The 17,722-nt window shown below is 37.8% G+C and overlaps 1 protein-coding gene across 1 annotated transcript; it reads left to right on the forward strand.

The window, feature by feature from the left end:
* The first annotated feature begins 8,964 nt into the window (after nt 1-8,964).
* Nucleotides 8,965-17,593, forward strand: LOC576430. Its single transcript, XM_776738.5, has 8 exons — nt 8,965-9,107; nt 10,849-11,018; nt 11,472-11,819; nt 12,201-12,369; nt 12,977-13,024; nt 13,842-14,929; nt 15,282-15,411; nt 15,988-17,593. Exons 1-8 carry the CDS (start codon nt 9,044-9,046, stop codon nt 16,302-16,304), a joined length of 2,334 nt encoding a protein of 777 aa, XP_781831.2. The 5' UTR covers nt 8,965-9,043; the 3' UTR covers nt 16,305-17,593.
* The last annotated feature ends 129 nt before the right edge of the window (nt 17,594-17,722 follow it).

A 17,722-nucleotide genomic window follows, 5' to 3' on the forward strand; every position in this document is an offset into this window, starting at 1 on the left:
GTTTGTTCTCTTCTGCAAACATTACTTTAAAAATATGCTGGTAAAAAATCCAATATACAGTGAGGAGATATGTTATTTTTGTTAATGAAAAGAAATAGACTTTGTAGTACCCAAGCTGTATTGTGCAATGCTGCTAGTAATCTAAATAGATTTAACAAACCTTAACTTACAAACTGCAATTTTATCTCGCCTAAAGAGGTTTCCACGTCCTATGAATAATATAGCCACAAACCTGAACTAACTCCCCATGATCCTCTTGGATCCGATATCAATCGCCTGGTATTCAGCTGTCTACAGTGGAGCAGAAAATATCCGGATAGTCCGACAGTGGCTGTCCTAGCTGTGCAGATCAAATGATCAGGGAAGCAAGCCTTCAGCATACGCTAAACGAGCTACTCAACAACACAGCATCAGCACCAACAAGAGTGAAAATTGCCCCCTTCCTTTTTAGACGGTGCCTGATCGAGCACGTGACAGCTGCACTCCAGCCTGGGTAGGGAAAAAAAGAATTAAAAAAAGTAGTCAAAAGCCAATTTTCAGTCAACTATAAAATCACATGCTTCTCTGAATTTTTGGGGACATGTACGTACGTGGTAGGTGGATAGCTGTGTGGGGGAATAACAGGAAATAACGCTGAACTACACCTTTCCCAAGGACCCACTCAGTATGTACATCATCGCGACGTTTGGCGAATCACCAATACCAGGAGAATTCATTTTCATACAGAGTGTTTTTCTGTGCAGACAAGGAGAATGATTGTCATTTCCTGAATATTTCACAGCTCACTTCAAGGAACTATAGTCATATTACCATATCTCATGCTAATATCAACATCATGTGGGGCATACGTTCACATGGATGCCTGTACACTTAAGATTTGACATTGGCATTGACAAATACAAAATATTTTTATACTATGGTATAATTATTCCTTATTGATACTAGTACTTATAAATTGGCAAGTCATTTTGTTTAGGAAGTCATCATTTTAAAAATTTTGTGAGCACTTCTAAACTTCTGATTTTGGTTTATTGTTGCTTTTGCATCACTATGCATTATTATGCTACAATGTACAAGTATAGTGAAACTGAAAATTTGTCGTTAAAAAATGTTGTTATAAATTACTCAGATAAGATCTCCCTATACATGTTCGAACACCACTGAACACACACATCTTCAACTCTAACCATCACTAGTTTCTCTGAAGAAAAAAAAGAAATTTATATATCACAAATAAAAAAATTGCTTTAAAATGGGAAGTTTTTTTTCCTTCTCAATTTTAGAGTAAAACAAGAAAAGTTTTTAAATTAATGAGCAGATACAAATTTAGCATTGCTTCAAGGTGGGATTAATTATTATCCCTCTTAATCAAAATGAAGATGAACCATGTGTATACCAAAATAAATTTAAACAATTATAATCCTGAAGGAACAGTACCGGTACATTCCATAGGATGCGCCATGATACACGTGCAAATTTTCTGTAAGGAGCCACTCTGTTTTATATAACATCACAAAAGCAATAATACTAATACACTATTGATAATTATTTAATCACACAATAAAGTAGACCTGTGGTTGATGACCATACTTGCAATTTACACACATGTACATGTACAGTGATGTGATGCCCAGAACAGCAAAGTTTCTTGCTAGAATTCAACCTCCAACATGGTTCTTGCATTTTGTTTTCAAAACCCCTCTAACAATTGCAGCCTTCTTTTAGGACTATTTTCAAAGCACATTTACATTAAATCTTAGATTTCAAAATACTGAGATCAATCCAGAATGGCGATATGAACATGGCCTCTATAAGAAATACAAATGACCCAACCCTCATCCCCACACAGGCTCTAATAATATCATAATGTTCATCCACGGATGAATGTCAATAGAAGCTGATTAAGAATCCCATCATGCCTTCCCCCGGAATTCATGTGACTTGACTACAGATCTCAACAATGGTAAGGCAGGCGGGCGGGCGGGCGATGAGGAGTGGCTAAGCACGGGAGATCACTGCTGGGAGCCTCAGCGAAGACGAGTGTTTTCATTGTAATGAGCCATGAGGAAAGTGCCCTTATAATAGATCATTATGGCAGACATGACTGGAAGATCAATTAGAGATGGACTCTGGAGACTAGAGTGTCTCAGACAAAACTGGAATTCATTGCAAAAGAAACACTCTGGCAAATTTCTTGTGGGAGATCAAAAAAGACAATGTCTGGTTAATAATTCAATAAAACAATCAGCAGATCTATACGAAATGTTGTGTAAAATTTGAGAATATTCTTTGTTACTGTAAAAGGAGCTGAGAGTGTTGGGTAAATTATGGTTTTGAATGTGCCAGCAGACTTTTTGAGAAAGGCAAAGATCTACACATGTAAGAAGCCAAAATATAGTTTGGTTTAAAGGTACCAGTAATTCAAAGTTTTTGGAAATTTTGAAAATTGGCTGGCTAGTGATTCTTTACAATTTTGATATATTTGGATGCCCCTGTGGATGTATTATAAGCAATTGAAAATTTAGCCCATAAAACACTTCTGCTTTCAAGAAAAATTGAATATCAAAATTTCAAAGAGCGCCTATGGCCATACAATGGTAGTTGGGACCATGAAAATCTAAGAATATGTAGTTGTGATAAATAATTTCCAAACAGGAATAGCCAATTGGTCATTTTAGTCAAGAAACATTGTTTTACAGCTAAATTAATATCTTGACCTTGAGAGGGAGCTATACAATATAAAGAGTTTATTATTTACAATTTCATCACCTAAGACTCGATTTCAACCGCTACAACGATCATTAAATATTGTAGGATCGCATATACATGTACTTCCAATGTTCATTTGAACCAAATTCATGACTCCATACCAAAACTTTGCATTACCTTTAAAGAAAAAGACCAGTTGTGGTCATGCGATTGCAATGTGAAAGAAACAATGTGAAATCGATCGGAAAAGGTTGATCATCTAGCATACTGTAGATGTGCTGCAAGGTTCTGGAATCATCAAAATTATAAGAAATTTGGCCCAGTCTTCATAAAGTTACAAGCACTGTACACAACAGAAAGATGTATATGGGACTACGCACACGTGCGCGACACATGCGTTTTTATATCTCACAGTCCAATAGATTAAACTAATTTACCAAATATATCAATAAGTAGGCGGTTTCCTAGCAAAAATGATATCATCATGTATTATCAAAACATATTCTTTCACATGATTGGTAATAAATGCTTCCATTTCATTTTTTGAAATTGGGGCGTTTCCAATACTGGTCTTTACCTTTAACAGGGAAAAGTGTTTTTAATCATTTCTTTGAAAAAAAGCATTGCGCAAATTTGTAGGCGTTGACTCTGCCTCTCGGTGATATTAGGGATCAAAATATTGCAGAAAGGTACATGCCAATTTCTGCTAAAATTTGCATGAAATGATTGCCCCCAAACAATCTTTATAGTCAGTTAGCCTACTACATAATGTACACACAGGTTCCCTTTATATATTTCAATGAGATATGTTTCAAGGGAAACTAAAAATGTGGTCCTTATACCGTAAATATCCGTGTATAAGACGCACTTTTTTGCCGCCAAAAAAAAAAATAAAAAAAATAGAGGTGCGTCTTATACACGGAGATTCATGGTAGACAGGTTGTCTTTCCATGCATACAAACACTAAAGCAGGTTTGAATGTATATCTCTGATATGAATTAGATACAAACACTCAATAATTTTAATATTACATGTAGAATGAGTCAGTGATTTATGCTGGCAGGGGCAAAATATTAATTAAATCATAAACCTTTCGTCATATCACATAAAAACATACTGGATAGGCCTACATCACACATGTAAACAAACAAGCTCATTTTGCCTGAATATAAAGAAACATTTACCTGAATATTTGGAATTCCAAAATTCATGGGGGAAGGGGTGGGGCTGCAACTAAATTGACTGTTATTGACATTATTTCACTCAAGGAAACATTACTGTACTATGTAGAGCTTTGTCAAGGACTATGATCAACCTCTCATATACAGACATATTTTGACTACAATAAATATTTCACAAAATCTATGTATGACAAAATGTTTGTGTCTTGATATTGTAGAAATAAAAAATAGTTTAAAACACTTCTTTTGATTGAATCTCTATCACCACTGAACCAAATTAGCTGACAGGCAAGGTAAAACAAATTCAAGAAGCATTTTATGCAAAAATTAGATATAACACTAACAATTCAAATACAATTGTTATTTTTCTTCATATTTGCATAAAGAAGTTCCATAATTCGTGCAGTTGCAATTTGCAGACAGACAATTTGTAACGGGCAGAGGATTTTACACTCCCTGCACCTACCCCCTCTATAGACATCTACAGTGTACCTATTAATTTGGGATGGGGATGGGAAGTGTAACAAAACACTCTAGCCACTCCTTTAATTACGCCCCTGATGCTATTCGTCATGCAGGCAAAATAAACAATAACAAACTAGAGCCTTGAGAATATTTCTCAAGCTACATACGTGTATACTATGGATTTTTGCACAATTCAAGAGTTCTGAAATTCTAAAGTTGCCTCTACAATAAGTTTAAGAATACAGATACATATGCATGGTATCTTACCTCTCTAACAAATGAAACATGAAATAAAAGGTAAAATGAACCATAGAAAGTACAATCCATTATTTTGTCCCCCCCCCCTCTCCCCTCCCCCCTCCCCCCCAAAGAAATATTATATATTAATAAATAAAATCATGGGTATTACGGGTATCACTATCAACTTAAAAATATGCATTGTCATTCATCCATGGTAATAAAGTTAACATACATGTACATGTACATGTACAGGGAATAATTTTCCTGGTATCGCATCGCAATTTGCTATGCATTTTTGCATGACTGCTATACAAAATATCTTTTGTGTAGCAGTTTTCTTCCATTGAAATGTACAGAATTTCATTTTAAATATTCATCCATCGGCTGAAATTGCTAATCAAAAAATTTGAGGAAAATTATTCCCTGATGTACATATTTTACTTACTACATAAGTTCTTCCGAATATGTAGAACCATGTCTGCATGATTTTTCAGCATTGGATTTACAGATAATATACATGTAGGTTGTTATAAGACGGGTTCTAGATTCGAAGTATTCCAATCGGTCAATTGAAAGCGTGCATTTATTTTTCCCACAATGCAAAACATCTCCCATCAAAAATTAATAATGCACGCTTGATACCTGTCGATATCGCTTTCACATATCTATATTTTATAAAGGTACAAACTTGCAAGTCGTACTGAAATGTTTGTTGATTTTTCTATTTTATGTATGTACCTACTGTATGCTAAGTGTGCGTCAGTTACATGTATGTGTGAAGTGCGTCGCTTGTATAAAGCATGACATGTCAGTGTGTTACGTACAATGAATGGTGGTGTTAATTTTACCCGACTGCTAAGAAAGCATAAATGCTTGTAAGTAAGCAACCAGACGGCCGACGGCTTAAGATCCTCTCCGAGGGATCTGGTAAGATTTTGTATGGTCAGCACCATTGCACTCTCTGCTTAAAGGGGGTGTAGCTTGGCAAATACTGGTTAAAGATGCTCAAGCTTGGGTATACAGAGAAAGGCATACGTACACCGCCATAATTTTGTGAAGGAAACTCAGTGGGTACATCGGAGCGGTTTCGGAGTAACGCGCGTATAATAATCGTACATAATACAGTCATAGGAAGTCTGCATGAACATTAATAGTGTAGTTACATGTACAGGGCATACAAAGTGAAATCCTGTATGTGTACATTGCGTCTTTGCTAAACAGGATCTAACAATGCCCGAACATTGACAATAATAAATACATAATATAATCTTCAAATTCCCATCAAAACCCCTCATGATTTCTAGATCTAAAATCCCTCATCTTAGATGAAATTGTCATTTTATGTATTCATTATTCTTTTATAAACACAGTCATGACAGTATTTTGAGAGCTGTTCTAAAGATTAAAGATGATTTTACATATTGTTAAGCAACGTACTTCGCAATTTGGTGTGATGGACTGAATATCGGTTTTTCGAGCAAGCGAGCAAAAAGTATAAGGTCCCATTTGAAAAATTACATGATGAATATTAAGCACAATCTAATGAAAAAAGACCGAAAAGTTCTTTTATGTAATTATGAGTATCACTATAATTAAAACATCTATAATCAAACGCGCAAGCAAGCACTATAATTATAAGGGCTCTTAGATGCCTTGAATTATTATAGAGGTACATCATGGAGAAAGAAAAGTAGGCACTTATCAGAAGGGAAAAGGACATGTACAAATGATAAGGGGGCACTTTAGGGGAACCTAAAAAAGTAGAGGCACAGTGTTCCCCCCCCCCCCCAACCAAGAATACCTCCTCTGTGGCCAAAAGTGCGAAACTAACCTAGAAAATCTAGAAATAAACCACATTTCAATTTTATATCGTGGGTCAACTGTCCCCTCCCCCATCAGTACGCCAGTGCTTCCAGTACCCTTCCATGAAATCCTACCATTGAAATTTATCAGAAGGTCAAAGGACATGTACAAAGGATAAGGGGCACTTTAGGGGAACCTGAAAAAGTGGGGGCACAGTGAAGAATGCCGCCTCTGACGAAACTAACCCGGAAAATCTAGAAATAAACCACATTTCATTTTTATTTCGCGGGTCAAATAACAACTCCCCCCCCCCCCCCCCCATAAATACGCCAGTGCTTCAAGTATCCTACCATTAATTTCTGAGACAGAAAATGCAGCTGTTATAGACCTCTAGATCTAAATACCGAGAAGTTATCCCAATGATCTGGCGATCGTACGCCTTTGGTTTGTCAAAAATATATTATTGTTGCAAGGGAAATCAGCTTTATTCTTTATTCTTTGTAATGACTGTGTTTATAAAAGCACGAAAATCATGAAAATGACAATTTCATCTAAGATGAGGGATTTTAGATCTAGAAATCATGAGGGGGAAAAAAGTGTGGCGAGTTGTCCGAAAAGGCACCCCACCCTGGACAACTCCGCTGTGGCGAGCTGTCCAGGGTATTGTGGCGAGATGTCCAGGGTATTGTGGCGGGTTGTCTTGGGGCGGGTTGTCTTTGTGGCGAGTTGTCTGGAATTCACGTATAAGGTATAGCGTTTTTTCAAAATCTAGCACCCGCGCGTTGTGCATGAGAGCATTTTCAGACCCTCGACGTCACGCCTACTGCGTGACACTTGGTAGCTCTGCCTTTAAGTGCACGAGTCCTCGCTCGCTCTCTCACTAAATTCGAAACCGCTCAAGGTCAAGCGGATCTGCCAATGGCAATTTACCCTTTACCTTTACCCAAGATTCTGGAAGAATGCTGTGTTCTCAGCAGTCGGGTTTCCAGTTCAATTTCATTTTCTTCCTTCTCGTAGTTGGGTGTCTTCTGGTAAGTTTGTCTGGCTCAGTTCTGCGTCGGGTATTCTACTCATATGGGGAGCAGAAACGCTTGTCCTTCCATACTTGATCCAGTCTGGCTTTAAAGGCATTCACCGTGGTAGCAGTGACTACCTCTTCATGAAGTGTGTTCCAGTCATTGATGACTCGTTGGCTGAATGCATCTTGACTAATCTTCGTTGAGCATCTTTGTTTTACGATCTTTAGACTGTGGCCTCTTGTGTTGCTAGTCGAGTGTTCAAAGAAGGTATCAACTGGGATGCGTTCAAGTCTATGGATGAATTTGAAAACCTGAATCATGTCGCCTCGCCGTCTGCGATATTTGAGGGAGGGAAGGTTGAGCGCCCAAAGTCTGTATGTAAGGACGGTTGCGGATGTCATAAATCATTTTTGTAGCTCTCTTCTGCACCCTCTCTATGGTTTTGGAGTCTGTCTTAAAGCGAGGGTACCATATGGAATCTCCGTAATCTATGAGAGGTCTGACAAGGCCTTTGTACAGCTTTGGAATTGTGGACCTGTCTCTGCACTCAAAGCTGCGACGGATGCAGGAGAGTACTCCGTTAGCTTTCTTGACAGCATATGCCACATGGTTATGGAACTTTAGCTCGTCATCAATGAGGATGCCGAGATGTTTCTCCTCTGATGTAGCTTCAAGGACATCATCTCCAAGGGCATAGATGTTTTTGACGTTTCCTGTGCCTATGTGTAGTACTTTGCACTTTTGTGTGTTGAAGTGCATTTGCAATTGCTCCATATTATTAGTACATCAAGGTCAGATTGGATTGAGCACAGATAATCTTTGGTGATATTGATAACTCACTGTACAGCTAAGCTAATCAAATGCCACCATTCAGTAGCTTATATTAGTTATTTTAACTACACTGCATTCTTATTTCGCAGCACAGTCATGCCCATATCCATGGCAGTACAGCTACAGTGCAGTGGCAGTTTCAGCCAGTTCAGCTCAGCTAGCTGCATCCATATATTTTGCACTCAGACACACACACAGTCAGCTGAACCAACACTGCTCAACTGCAACACTCGCTCTCTACTCTAGCTCTGTATTTTGACAAGGTTCTAATTATTCATTCTGAAATTAGTATCACATAGTTCATGTAACATATACAACACCTCATCAATGATTAACCGCTTATGAAATTAGAAGTATGTTTAGGTTGATCTCAGAAGGACTTACCGCAGATAATTCTCCGTACAAAAATACTCGGGAAATGAAATACAGTTATGATCTCGTCATTCACGAGATAGTGAAATTACGTTCGTAAATCTCGTATTTACCTATTACCTTCTTCACAAGTTTCTATTACCCAACAAGCATTCACTTTTTGGGTGCTACAAAAATGATCTAAAAACATAATTTTGTTAATTTTTATGAGATTTTCAACGTACATAAATATCCAAATAATTCATTCATTTCGACTGCGATGTACATGATATTGTTAAAAATTACTTGAGAATGAAACTTTTATTCTAAAATCAAATGCACGCTGGGTAATTTTCAGGAGCTAAAGTGCAGTGGGATAATGTACAGCCATGATGCTTCTGCTATTTCAATGCACAGCAGACGACTATCAACAAAATCCTGAAAATGTCTTCGACGAGAAGAAAGCAAAATAACCCAACAAAGTCAGCATCGGACACTAAGAAGAAGGGTCAGTTGTGTATTGACTATTTTGTCGTGTTTTTTGTTAAAATAAAATCGTATTTTAAGCTGTTATTATCTTAATTGTAATCGCTTTCATGCCGATTTTCGTCGCGTAGCGTTCAAACAGGACAATGCATGTATTGCGCATAGCTTGAGGAAGCGCAACGCAACAGTGCAGCGGTTTATTGTGAGCTGCTGTGGCGCAATGATTGATGTGACCGAGTCAGCTACTACAATTAATCTAAAAGAAAGTATGAATTTCTGCAGTGTCGGACATTTACTTTTAAACCAGTCATGAAGTACACATTTCTAATTCATTATAAACAGTATGGGCCCTGGTCCAAGAATAAAGATCGTCCACATAAACAAGGATATCCTTGTAAATGCGGGCAAATCACGTCCTAGACCCTAAATTAAAAATGAGGATCGCCCGCAATTTTTGTGGGCAATCTTCATTTACGATCCTCGCGTAAAAAACGAATTCCGCGACTACGATGATGCTCCATGATGCATTTCTGATTGACACAGCACAGAGACTTTCAAATTATGAACAATAAATCCTCGGGGGCCCTGGAAGAAGAAGAACCCATGAAGGTGGACGGTGAACTGGGGGTATATTATTACGCGATATCCATTTTTCGCATTGCAAGCACGTGGATCGGGAACCCCTACACCCGCAAAGCGCCAAAGAAAAAGAACTGTGGATTTCTCGCGTTCACGAGGATATCCTTGTTTATGCGGACGATCCACATTCTCGGACCAGCGTTGTATTTAGTTGTTAGTTGTATTTACTTTAGTCAAGTTACAAATTTAAAAGCTTAGACACTGACTTATTTTTAGTAATGATGTTATAGCAAGACAAATTCTTCAGGTAACTGGAGACTGAACGAAATATCTTTAACTTTTATGTTGCCATCAAAACAATACATAATCCAAAAAGGAAAATCCTGAATTGAATTGAACTTTGAAGCATGATGCCACAATCACTCGGTTTTAACAAAACCACAACTATTGACAAAGTTCAGTTAAATAAAATGTTCAACAGTATGAATAGGAACTTTTTTTCAACAATATATTTCAGATAGAATTCAAAAAAGCGATACCAAAACATGTGTCCAGGCAAGTTGATTATATGCACAATTAAATTCAAACTTAATTTGAAGACCATTAAATGCAATATTTTATTGATTAGTTAAGACTTATGTTGAACAACATTCAAATATTTATAATGGTGAGTGCTCTCTATTATGATACATTTTTTTTGGTTTAATTCAAAGGAAAAAGTGACAGCTTTTGGTAAACATCCAAACACACAATCTGCCCCCTCTCCTCATCTAACTTTTTGAAAACTACCCAACTTAAGGATTCATCATTGGAGACGATTGTGTCATTGTTTGGGAAGCCATGCCAAAAAATTCAAGAATTTTCAAGATAGTGTAATCCAAGAATAAAACATTTAAGATGTAATTTTATTGTTATATCATCTATTGAATCACAATTTAAGACTTGATACTAAATTTTATCAGCACTGCAGAATTTGCTTTAAAAAACAACAAAGAAACAAAATTAAACATACAGCCAATCTGTCTGTGAAAGCAACAAGAATGTCAATGATAATTTCTAGAATTATCAAATTTCATAGCAAAGCACATTCAATGATAATTCAAAATATTTCAATTCTAATGGCTTAACAATAAATGAAAGTAACTTGAAGGTCACATCATGACTCTTTTTGTCCAACTGTACAGAGCGAGCTACAAGGCCATCAAGGAATGCAGGAAAGTCTGAACCAGACGAGTCGTCTTTGGCCAGGACTAGGCCTCAAAGGAAGATCATACCAAAGCGACCATTATCTCCAGATGTTGAGCTGTCGAGCAGAAGGAAGAAGCGCAGAAAGAAGAAGGCCCCTCCAGCCAAAGTATGTTGACCCCCAACCCCAACCCCTCCCCCAAACAAAAAAATACAGGTTATTGTGGGAAATTGTAATGATGTTTTAGTTGTTACTTTATCAAATTTGCCTAGTGAAAAATCGAAAACTAATCGCTGAAAGAGAGATCTGTGTTGTTGTTTTGTATAGTATTTTTTTTGGTTCTGATAATATTTTGAATTTTTAGGACAACTACCTTGTAATGGTACCCTCTTTACCATGACATCAAGAGCGCTTTCCTGCAGGGGTTTAGCCCAGGAAATGGGGCTGGTTGTTCTAGACAAACTATTTTTATAAGAATTACAATTTTAAATGTAATACAAGCTAGGTATTCAAAAGAAAAAACAATGTTCCAAGTTATTTTTGCTATGCTCTTAAGCATCATACTATTGCTGTATTATGATGTGACAAACATAACATCATTTCATTCTTCTTTTATTTCAGTCTGTGAACATTATGTCTACACATGCAGTCCACATCAAACCAGGTGAGATGAAACCTCCTAAACTGAGCAAACATCAGAAAGCGTCGCTCAAGCCCAAAAAGAGGAAGCGGAAGAAGAAGACCTTTGTGTTTCCCATCCTTGCAGCCGATCGAGTGCCAAGAGAACCGGAACCTAGACCTAGCAAGGCAAAGGATGGAGGAACAGGACTCGCAATGAGTAGTCCTGGACCAGCTCTCCCAAAGAAGAGGGCTAAGCATATAGCAAGGAATGTCTTGGATGTGGACCTACTTAGAATGCTGCCGGCAGCTGAGTTGGTCAAGAAATTCTCCAAACACACAAGTTTCAAGGTATGTAACAAGAGTCTATGTAGCTTATTAAGTCTCACCAAAATCTGTGTGTGTAGTTTTGAGAATTCATTCTTGACATGATGCAAGTTCTAGAAAGAAAAACATACAATCATATATTTTTGTGTTTTATTACAAAATTTCAGTTCAAATGAAGAACTGAACCATACATAACCTTTACCCTAAAGGGATTACACAATTGCATCCTGGTCAAACTTTAACATGAAAATTAATAATCAGTGCATGCATATATTGTTGAATATTGTGGCAAGGCAAACATTATGATATTGCTCATGATAAACTTGCCTGAAGAAAAAAAAAAAGGTGCATTACCTGTTATATAATTGCACCCTGGAATGTCTTCTTATTCTTTGTCTGCTTCAGGTCCCAACTGAAGAACACAAAGCTCCATTGAAGCAGCATGTGTATAGCTGTAAGATGCTACCCCACTACTGTACAGAGAAGTTCTATGGCAATGATGAAGACACCAAGAGACAGATCACCAAGCATCTACTCAGACACGTTGGGGAGCTACTGACTGTCACTAACAGAGGTAAACTATTAAACATCAGTGACAAATACATAAAAAGTATTCTCTATTAGTATTTTGTATGTTTGGTGGTAGAAGTATGTTAACCCAAATAGTTTAACACTGAGTTTATACTCTTCTGACTCTGAACGGATGTTTGCTCTGGGCAAATTTCATCAAAAATAGAGGGTTCAGGTTTTGATTGCAATAAGGTTTCAAATTGGATTTATCATTCCATGAAGTGTCGTTCAAGCGTAAATGTTAGGGTTTTGACTAGTATTTGAAACTTGATGTGAAAACAATATTTACTCCGGTAACTTTTCTTCACCTTGTCCTATACTTTGCATGAGTTATCCTTAATTTGGTATGGATGGACCTAAAAAAATCCAGCATTATATAAATATGTGCCTTTAGAACATAAACATCCCTGTTGCATGAATTAAGTCTTTTTTACAATAAATGCAATATGGACAGAGATGAGATTACCAAAGTACTTCAATTTACCTGTATTCACTATGGTATAATCTTTTACTTAAAAGTGAAGTAAAGAAACTCTTTTTGCTAATCTTACAGTCATGATTGGAAATACTTGCACTATATTTCACCTCTTTTGCCTTTTTTTAAATTCTAGGAATCAATATGATGACACCAACCACAAAGAAACAAAAAAAGAAAGAAGGTAAGTATTCAGTTACATGTAGGACAAAAATACTAAAGCTGTCAAGTGAAATTTATTTTTGAGAGTACATTTAGTATCTTTTTGTGACCACCAAAATATCTGTAGTTGACTGTACATCCCATTTTATACAACACCTATGTGGATCCTTGTCATTTGATTGGAGGATTGTTGGTCACATGATATTCAATAGATGTTATATTGCACGGGCGTGCCTTTTTGGGTATATGCAGACTGCGTACCTCTCTGCCGTGCGCCTATCCCTGCATGTATCTGACGCTAAGGTAATCTGAATGTAATCGAGAAGGCTCGACTCCAACTTTAATTTATCTTTGATATAAGGAGTAAAGCATAATTTTGATATTGTGTAAAACAAATAATGAATGTTTTTCATTCGTTCAATAGTGCGAATATTTTCATTCGTTGAAAGATTAATGTTAATTCTATTCAACTCGGCTGACGCCTCGTTGAATAGAATGTTAATCTTTCAACTCATGAAAATATTCGCACTATTGAACTAATAACCATTCATTATTTGTATAATAATTCATTGTTAAGGATTCACACAATCTAACAGTTATAAAACTGAACTCTCATTGGTCCATCTGTCTTTAATGATATGATATGGTACTAAGTTTAAAAAATAAAAACAAATCCAGTAAGCAGAATCATGCATTATATTTCAGTTATATGTGCAATGATCTTGTACCATTGAATCCTCACCATAATGCTCCCAAGACGATCATGTATTATATGATCATTGATTATACAATGTATAATACTTTTTTTTCTTCTCATATTGACTGTTGTCACATGATAGCCAAGAAAGATGGTACCGGTGCCAACTCTACCATGTACATCCTACCCAGTGCCCCTCGCCCTATGAGAGTCACGCTACCCAAGAATGTCAGCTCCCGTATGAAACGCTCCAGCTACACCGTCATCCGGTCTGCAGATGGGTCTGAGAAGGGCATCAACGAGGTGGTACTCCTACCCAAGGGCAGGCTCCTGGGGATCATGAATGCACCCACCAAGAACTTCAGCGAAGACCACTTGATAGACGTGGATGATAGTTCATTGGGTTTGGATACCAGGAAGGAGAGGGTCGTTGTGAAGAAAGGTGATGGTATCTTGGAAGGAACAGCTACGAAAGTGGGTATTTGCCCCTCCAGTCTTGGTTCTGACATGACGGGGCTGAGTATAGAGTCTCTGGCTAAGGCAGTGGAAGCCATGGTGGATAAAGAGAGTCAAGGATTGAATATTCAGGCTGCAGAGGCCTTGGCCAAAGCAGCTAATCTTGAAGGACATGGTGGCAAGGGTCATGGAGGAGGAGGAGCATATCCACTTCGAGTGTACAAGAAAGTACCTGTGTCGCCACCATCGTCATCGTCCTCCGGATCCTCTTCTTCTTCCACGTCATCGTCGTCATCGCCAGAAAGATTGTCGAAGTCTAACATCAAAGTGAAAAAACTCTCAAAGGTCTCCAAAATCTCCAAAAAAGCCAAGAAGAAAACGAATCATATTCCCTCTGTAATCCCGCATGCAGTTGATGTTCCCAGTCCTGACCACAACTATGCGTTCACAAATAACCTGAATCATGGAGCCCCGCTGCATTTTGATTCCGAGGGGCAGCCTATGGACTCGCCTCCAAGCATAGATGAATGGGGGGAGGCTGATGGGTTGGATATAGACCCCTTGGTGAGCTCCATGAACGACCAGCTGAATAAACTGATCGCAGACATTGATGCTCCAGCTCCTATGGCCAGGGTGTCCAATGAGAATGAAGAGCCAATCATTGGTGAGGGGGCTAACGTCACTGTGGAACATGAGGAACTGATGGTCAGCAAGCCCAAGAAATCAAGAAGCAGATCAAAGAACAAGGTCGTGGCTCAGAGTGAAGAAGTGAAGGTATGCATGAAGCTTGATGTGTTACTGTTATTGATTTGTAGCTGCCGTTGTATTTATAAATAAGATTACATATCACTATGCACCCAAAAATTGAATAATTAAAAACAAAATTGGTTTAATCAATCCCTGAAAAACCTGGATTTTCATTTTAGTCTTCAAAAACAAATGTCGCCATGTGTCTCGTGATGTACACAAGTTCAAAGAATGAGACTATTTCCTTGTTCTGTCTAGTTCATAGTTTTTTTGTTGCTGAGTTTGTAATTGTCAAGTGCAAAAAGTAACGAAGTACCCTTAGTACAACACTGTCTTTCCCTCAGTAAATTATCTTCCTATGTTCTGTCTCTCCTTGCAGCAAACTGCTCTTCGTCATCTGCAGTCACTGGCCAAGGTGAGGAAGCGTAAAGGACCTTTCACATGTGAGATATGTCACAAGGTCCTCACTGCTGCCAGTACACTCCGAGCGCACTACAGGAGTCATGCAGGTGAGTAGTATTACCACATTTTGAATGTGACGTTTGATTTTGGCAAAGGTGGAGTCTGAGATTTCATCGGTTTTGTTTTGAAAGCGTTCTTAGTATAGGTGTAAGTTATTTAGTTTGAATCCCATTTATGGAGTTAAAGGGAGATAGTAGTCAGTTTCCATGTGCAGAAGGTCATAGTTTGCTGACTCCCGACTTGGTGGAAATACCATTAATGGGTGTCCAAAACCGTGTACCATCAAGAAATATCCGTTAGTCTGTAAGAGAGTCGTCAAGTGAGTGAATGCAAGATAATGACTTTTTCCAATGCAAAGCATTGCATAAGGACAGTTGGTCATAAAAATGAAGGCTAATCCTGGTTATTGACAATACTTGTTATTCGGTAAACCCAAAAATGGTGTCGAATTCCCCATGAGAGCTCGCTACTATGCGTCTTTAAATATGACTCTGGGTAAAGTCCTCAAACTTCAACTATTCAACTCAATTTTGGACTGAGTGTTGGCTTAATAATCTTTTTTTTAAAACTGGGGTTATAGTTGTCTCATCCATCTTGTATTATCCTTTATCTCAACCCACCAGGAATCAAGCCATACCAGTGTGAGATCTGCCAGGCCACGTTCACCCGTCTCCACAGCCTCAAGTACCACACCATGATCCACAACAAGGAGGCACGCTTCCTCTGCAGCTACTGCCAGCGACAGTTCCGCCACAGCAGCCACTACCGCGAGCATCTGCGCCGCCACACCGGGGAGGAACCCTTCGGCTGCAGCGACTGCTCTGCGCGCTTTAAGACCAGGAACACGTACAAGCGCCATCTCAGGAGCAAGCACGGTAAGATAGTGGCCGAGGACGGGAAGATCAACCTAGCCCCTGCTGCCTTGCTCACACCATGTTGAGTCTCGCTTGGTTCATGGTGTCCTCTCTGAAACGAAAATGAATGTGTTGATGAACTTTCAGAAATTGTACACATTGTAATCCACAAATCTAACATGGAGTGTGTGATTTATTTGAACATGTCAATCTCAATATGCTCTCTTGTACAATCGTAGGAGTATTAAACCCTTAGAAAATTGAAGCAAACTTTTTGTTCTTTCAATCTTATGACCTGTGCCAACACTGCATCTATATTTTGAATCCAAGATTGAAGATCAAGGCCCATCTTATAAAGAGTTGTAATTGATCCAAATAAATCCAAGTCCTCCAATCGCAAGTTTGCAGTCTCCTAAGTTGCGATTATTATCAACTCTTTAGTAAACGGGCACAGTTGTACGATTTCATTCTTAATCAGTAAGAAAAGATAATCTGAGCTAATAAATCCAGTACGAGTATTTTATAGCAGTGTGCACCCGAATACATATCTCAAGATATTATTTGTCTGACCTTTTTCAAACATTTAAGGTTGACTGTAATATACATTATTTACATATTTTCTGGGAGAATTAAGATTATGATTTTATTGAATTAAGAAAATTGTACCAGATGATAAGTTGATATGACCAGTTATGTTAACAAAAACTTTTACTAGATATTTTGATAATAATATTAAAGATAATAACTACAGGTACAGGATTAGTAGGTTCATATGAAAACAAATTCCTTTTGCAATATTTGAAGCGTTTATTCAGGGATTGTCATGTGGATGTAGTGTATCTTGGGAAGCAATAATAATGCCTTAGTAGGTTAGCAGTGCACTCTTATATATAAAGACATCTTGAGAGCATCGTAAGCAACATGTAAGAAATTGAGAGAAAAAAGGGCAATTTTGATAGAGTACTGAAACAAGTACCGGTAATGAACTTTAGCTTGTGCTGCGTATTAGTAGACTATACTGCTGTGAGAGATTATTTGCATTGCTTTCTTTCTGTCAGTCTTTTTTTTCCCTCCCTCTCACTTTCTCTCTCTGTCTGCTGTTTCTCTATTTCACTTGTGGTTGATTCATTTTTGTCAAAGAATATTGTTCAAGAGTAATAGTTTGTTTTGTGTAAATGAATTTCAAGATTTGTTTCCGATTCATCCAAATTTATATTTAGGCAGGATATGTATCAGTACGATACAGATGATTTTAGGATTTGGCTTTGTCAATTTGCTTCAAAGTTTTCTGTTTCTTAATAATTTCAAAATGAGATGTTCATCTTATTTCAAAAAGCCTGTATTAGTCTATTTATTATTGAATTGAATGGAATATTGTATAGTATTAATGACTGCTTTGAGAGAAATAGTTGTTTTATTACGCTCAAGGGAAGGTTAGAATTGTGCTATTCCCCGAGGCTTGCCGAGGGGAATAGCCCAATTGTAACCTTCCCGAGAGCGTATG

Source organism: Strongylocentrotus purpuratus, unplaced genomic scaffold (assembly GCF_000002235.5).
Source record: "Strongylocentrotus purpuratus isolate Spur 01 unplaced genomic scaffold, Spur_5.0 spur5_scaffold_5, whole genome shotgun sequence".
Lineage (NCBI taxonomy): Eukaryota > Metazoa > Echinodermata > Echinoidea > Camarodonta > Strongylocentrotidae > Strongylocentrotus > Strongylocentrotus purpuratus.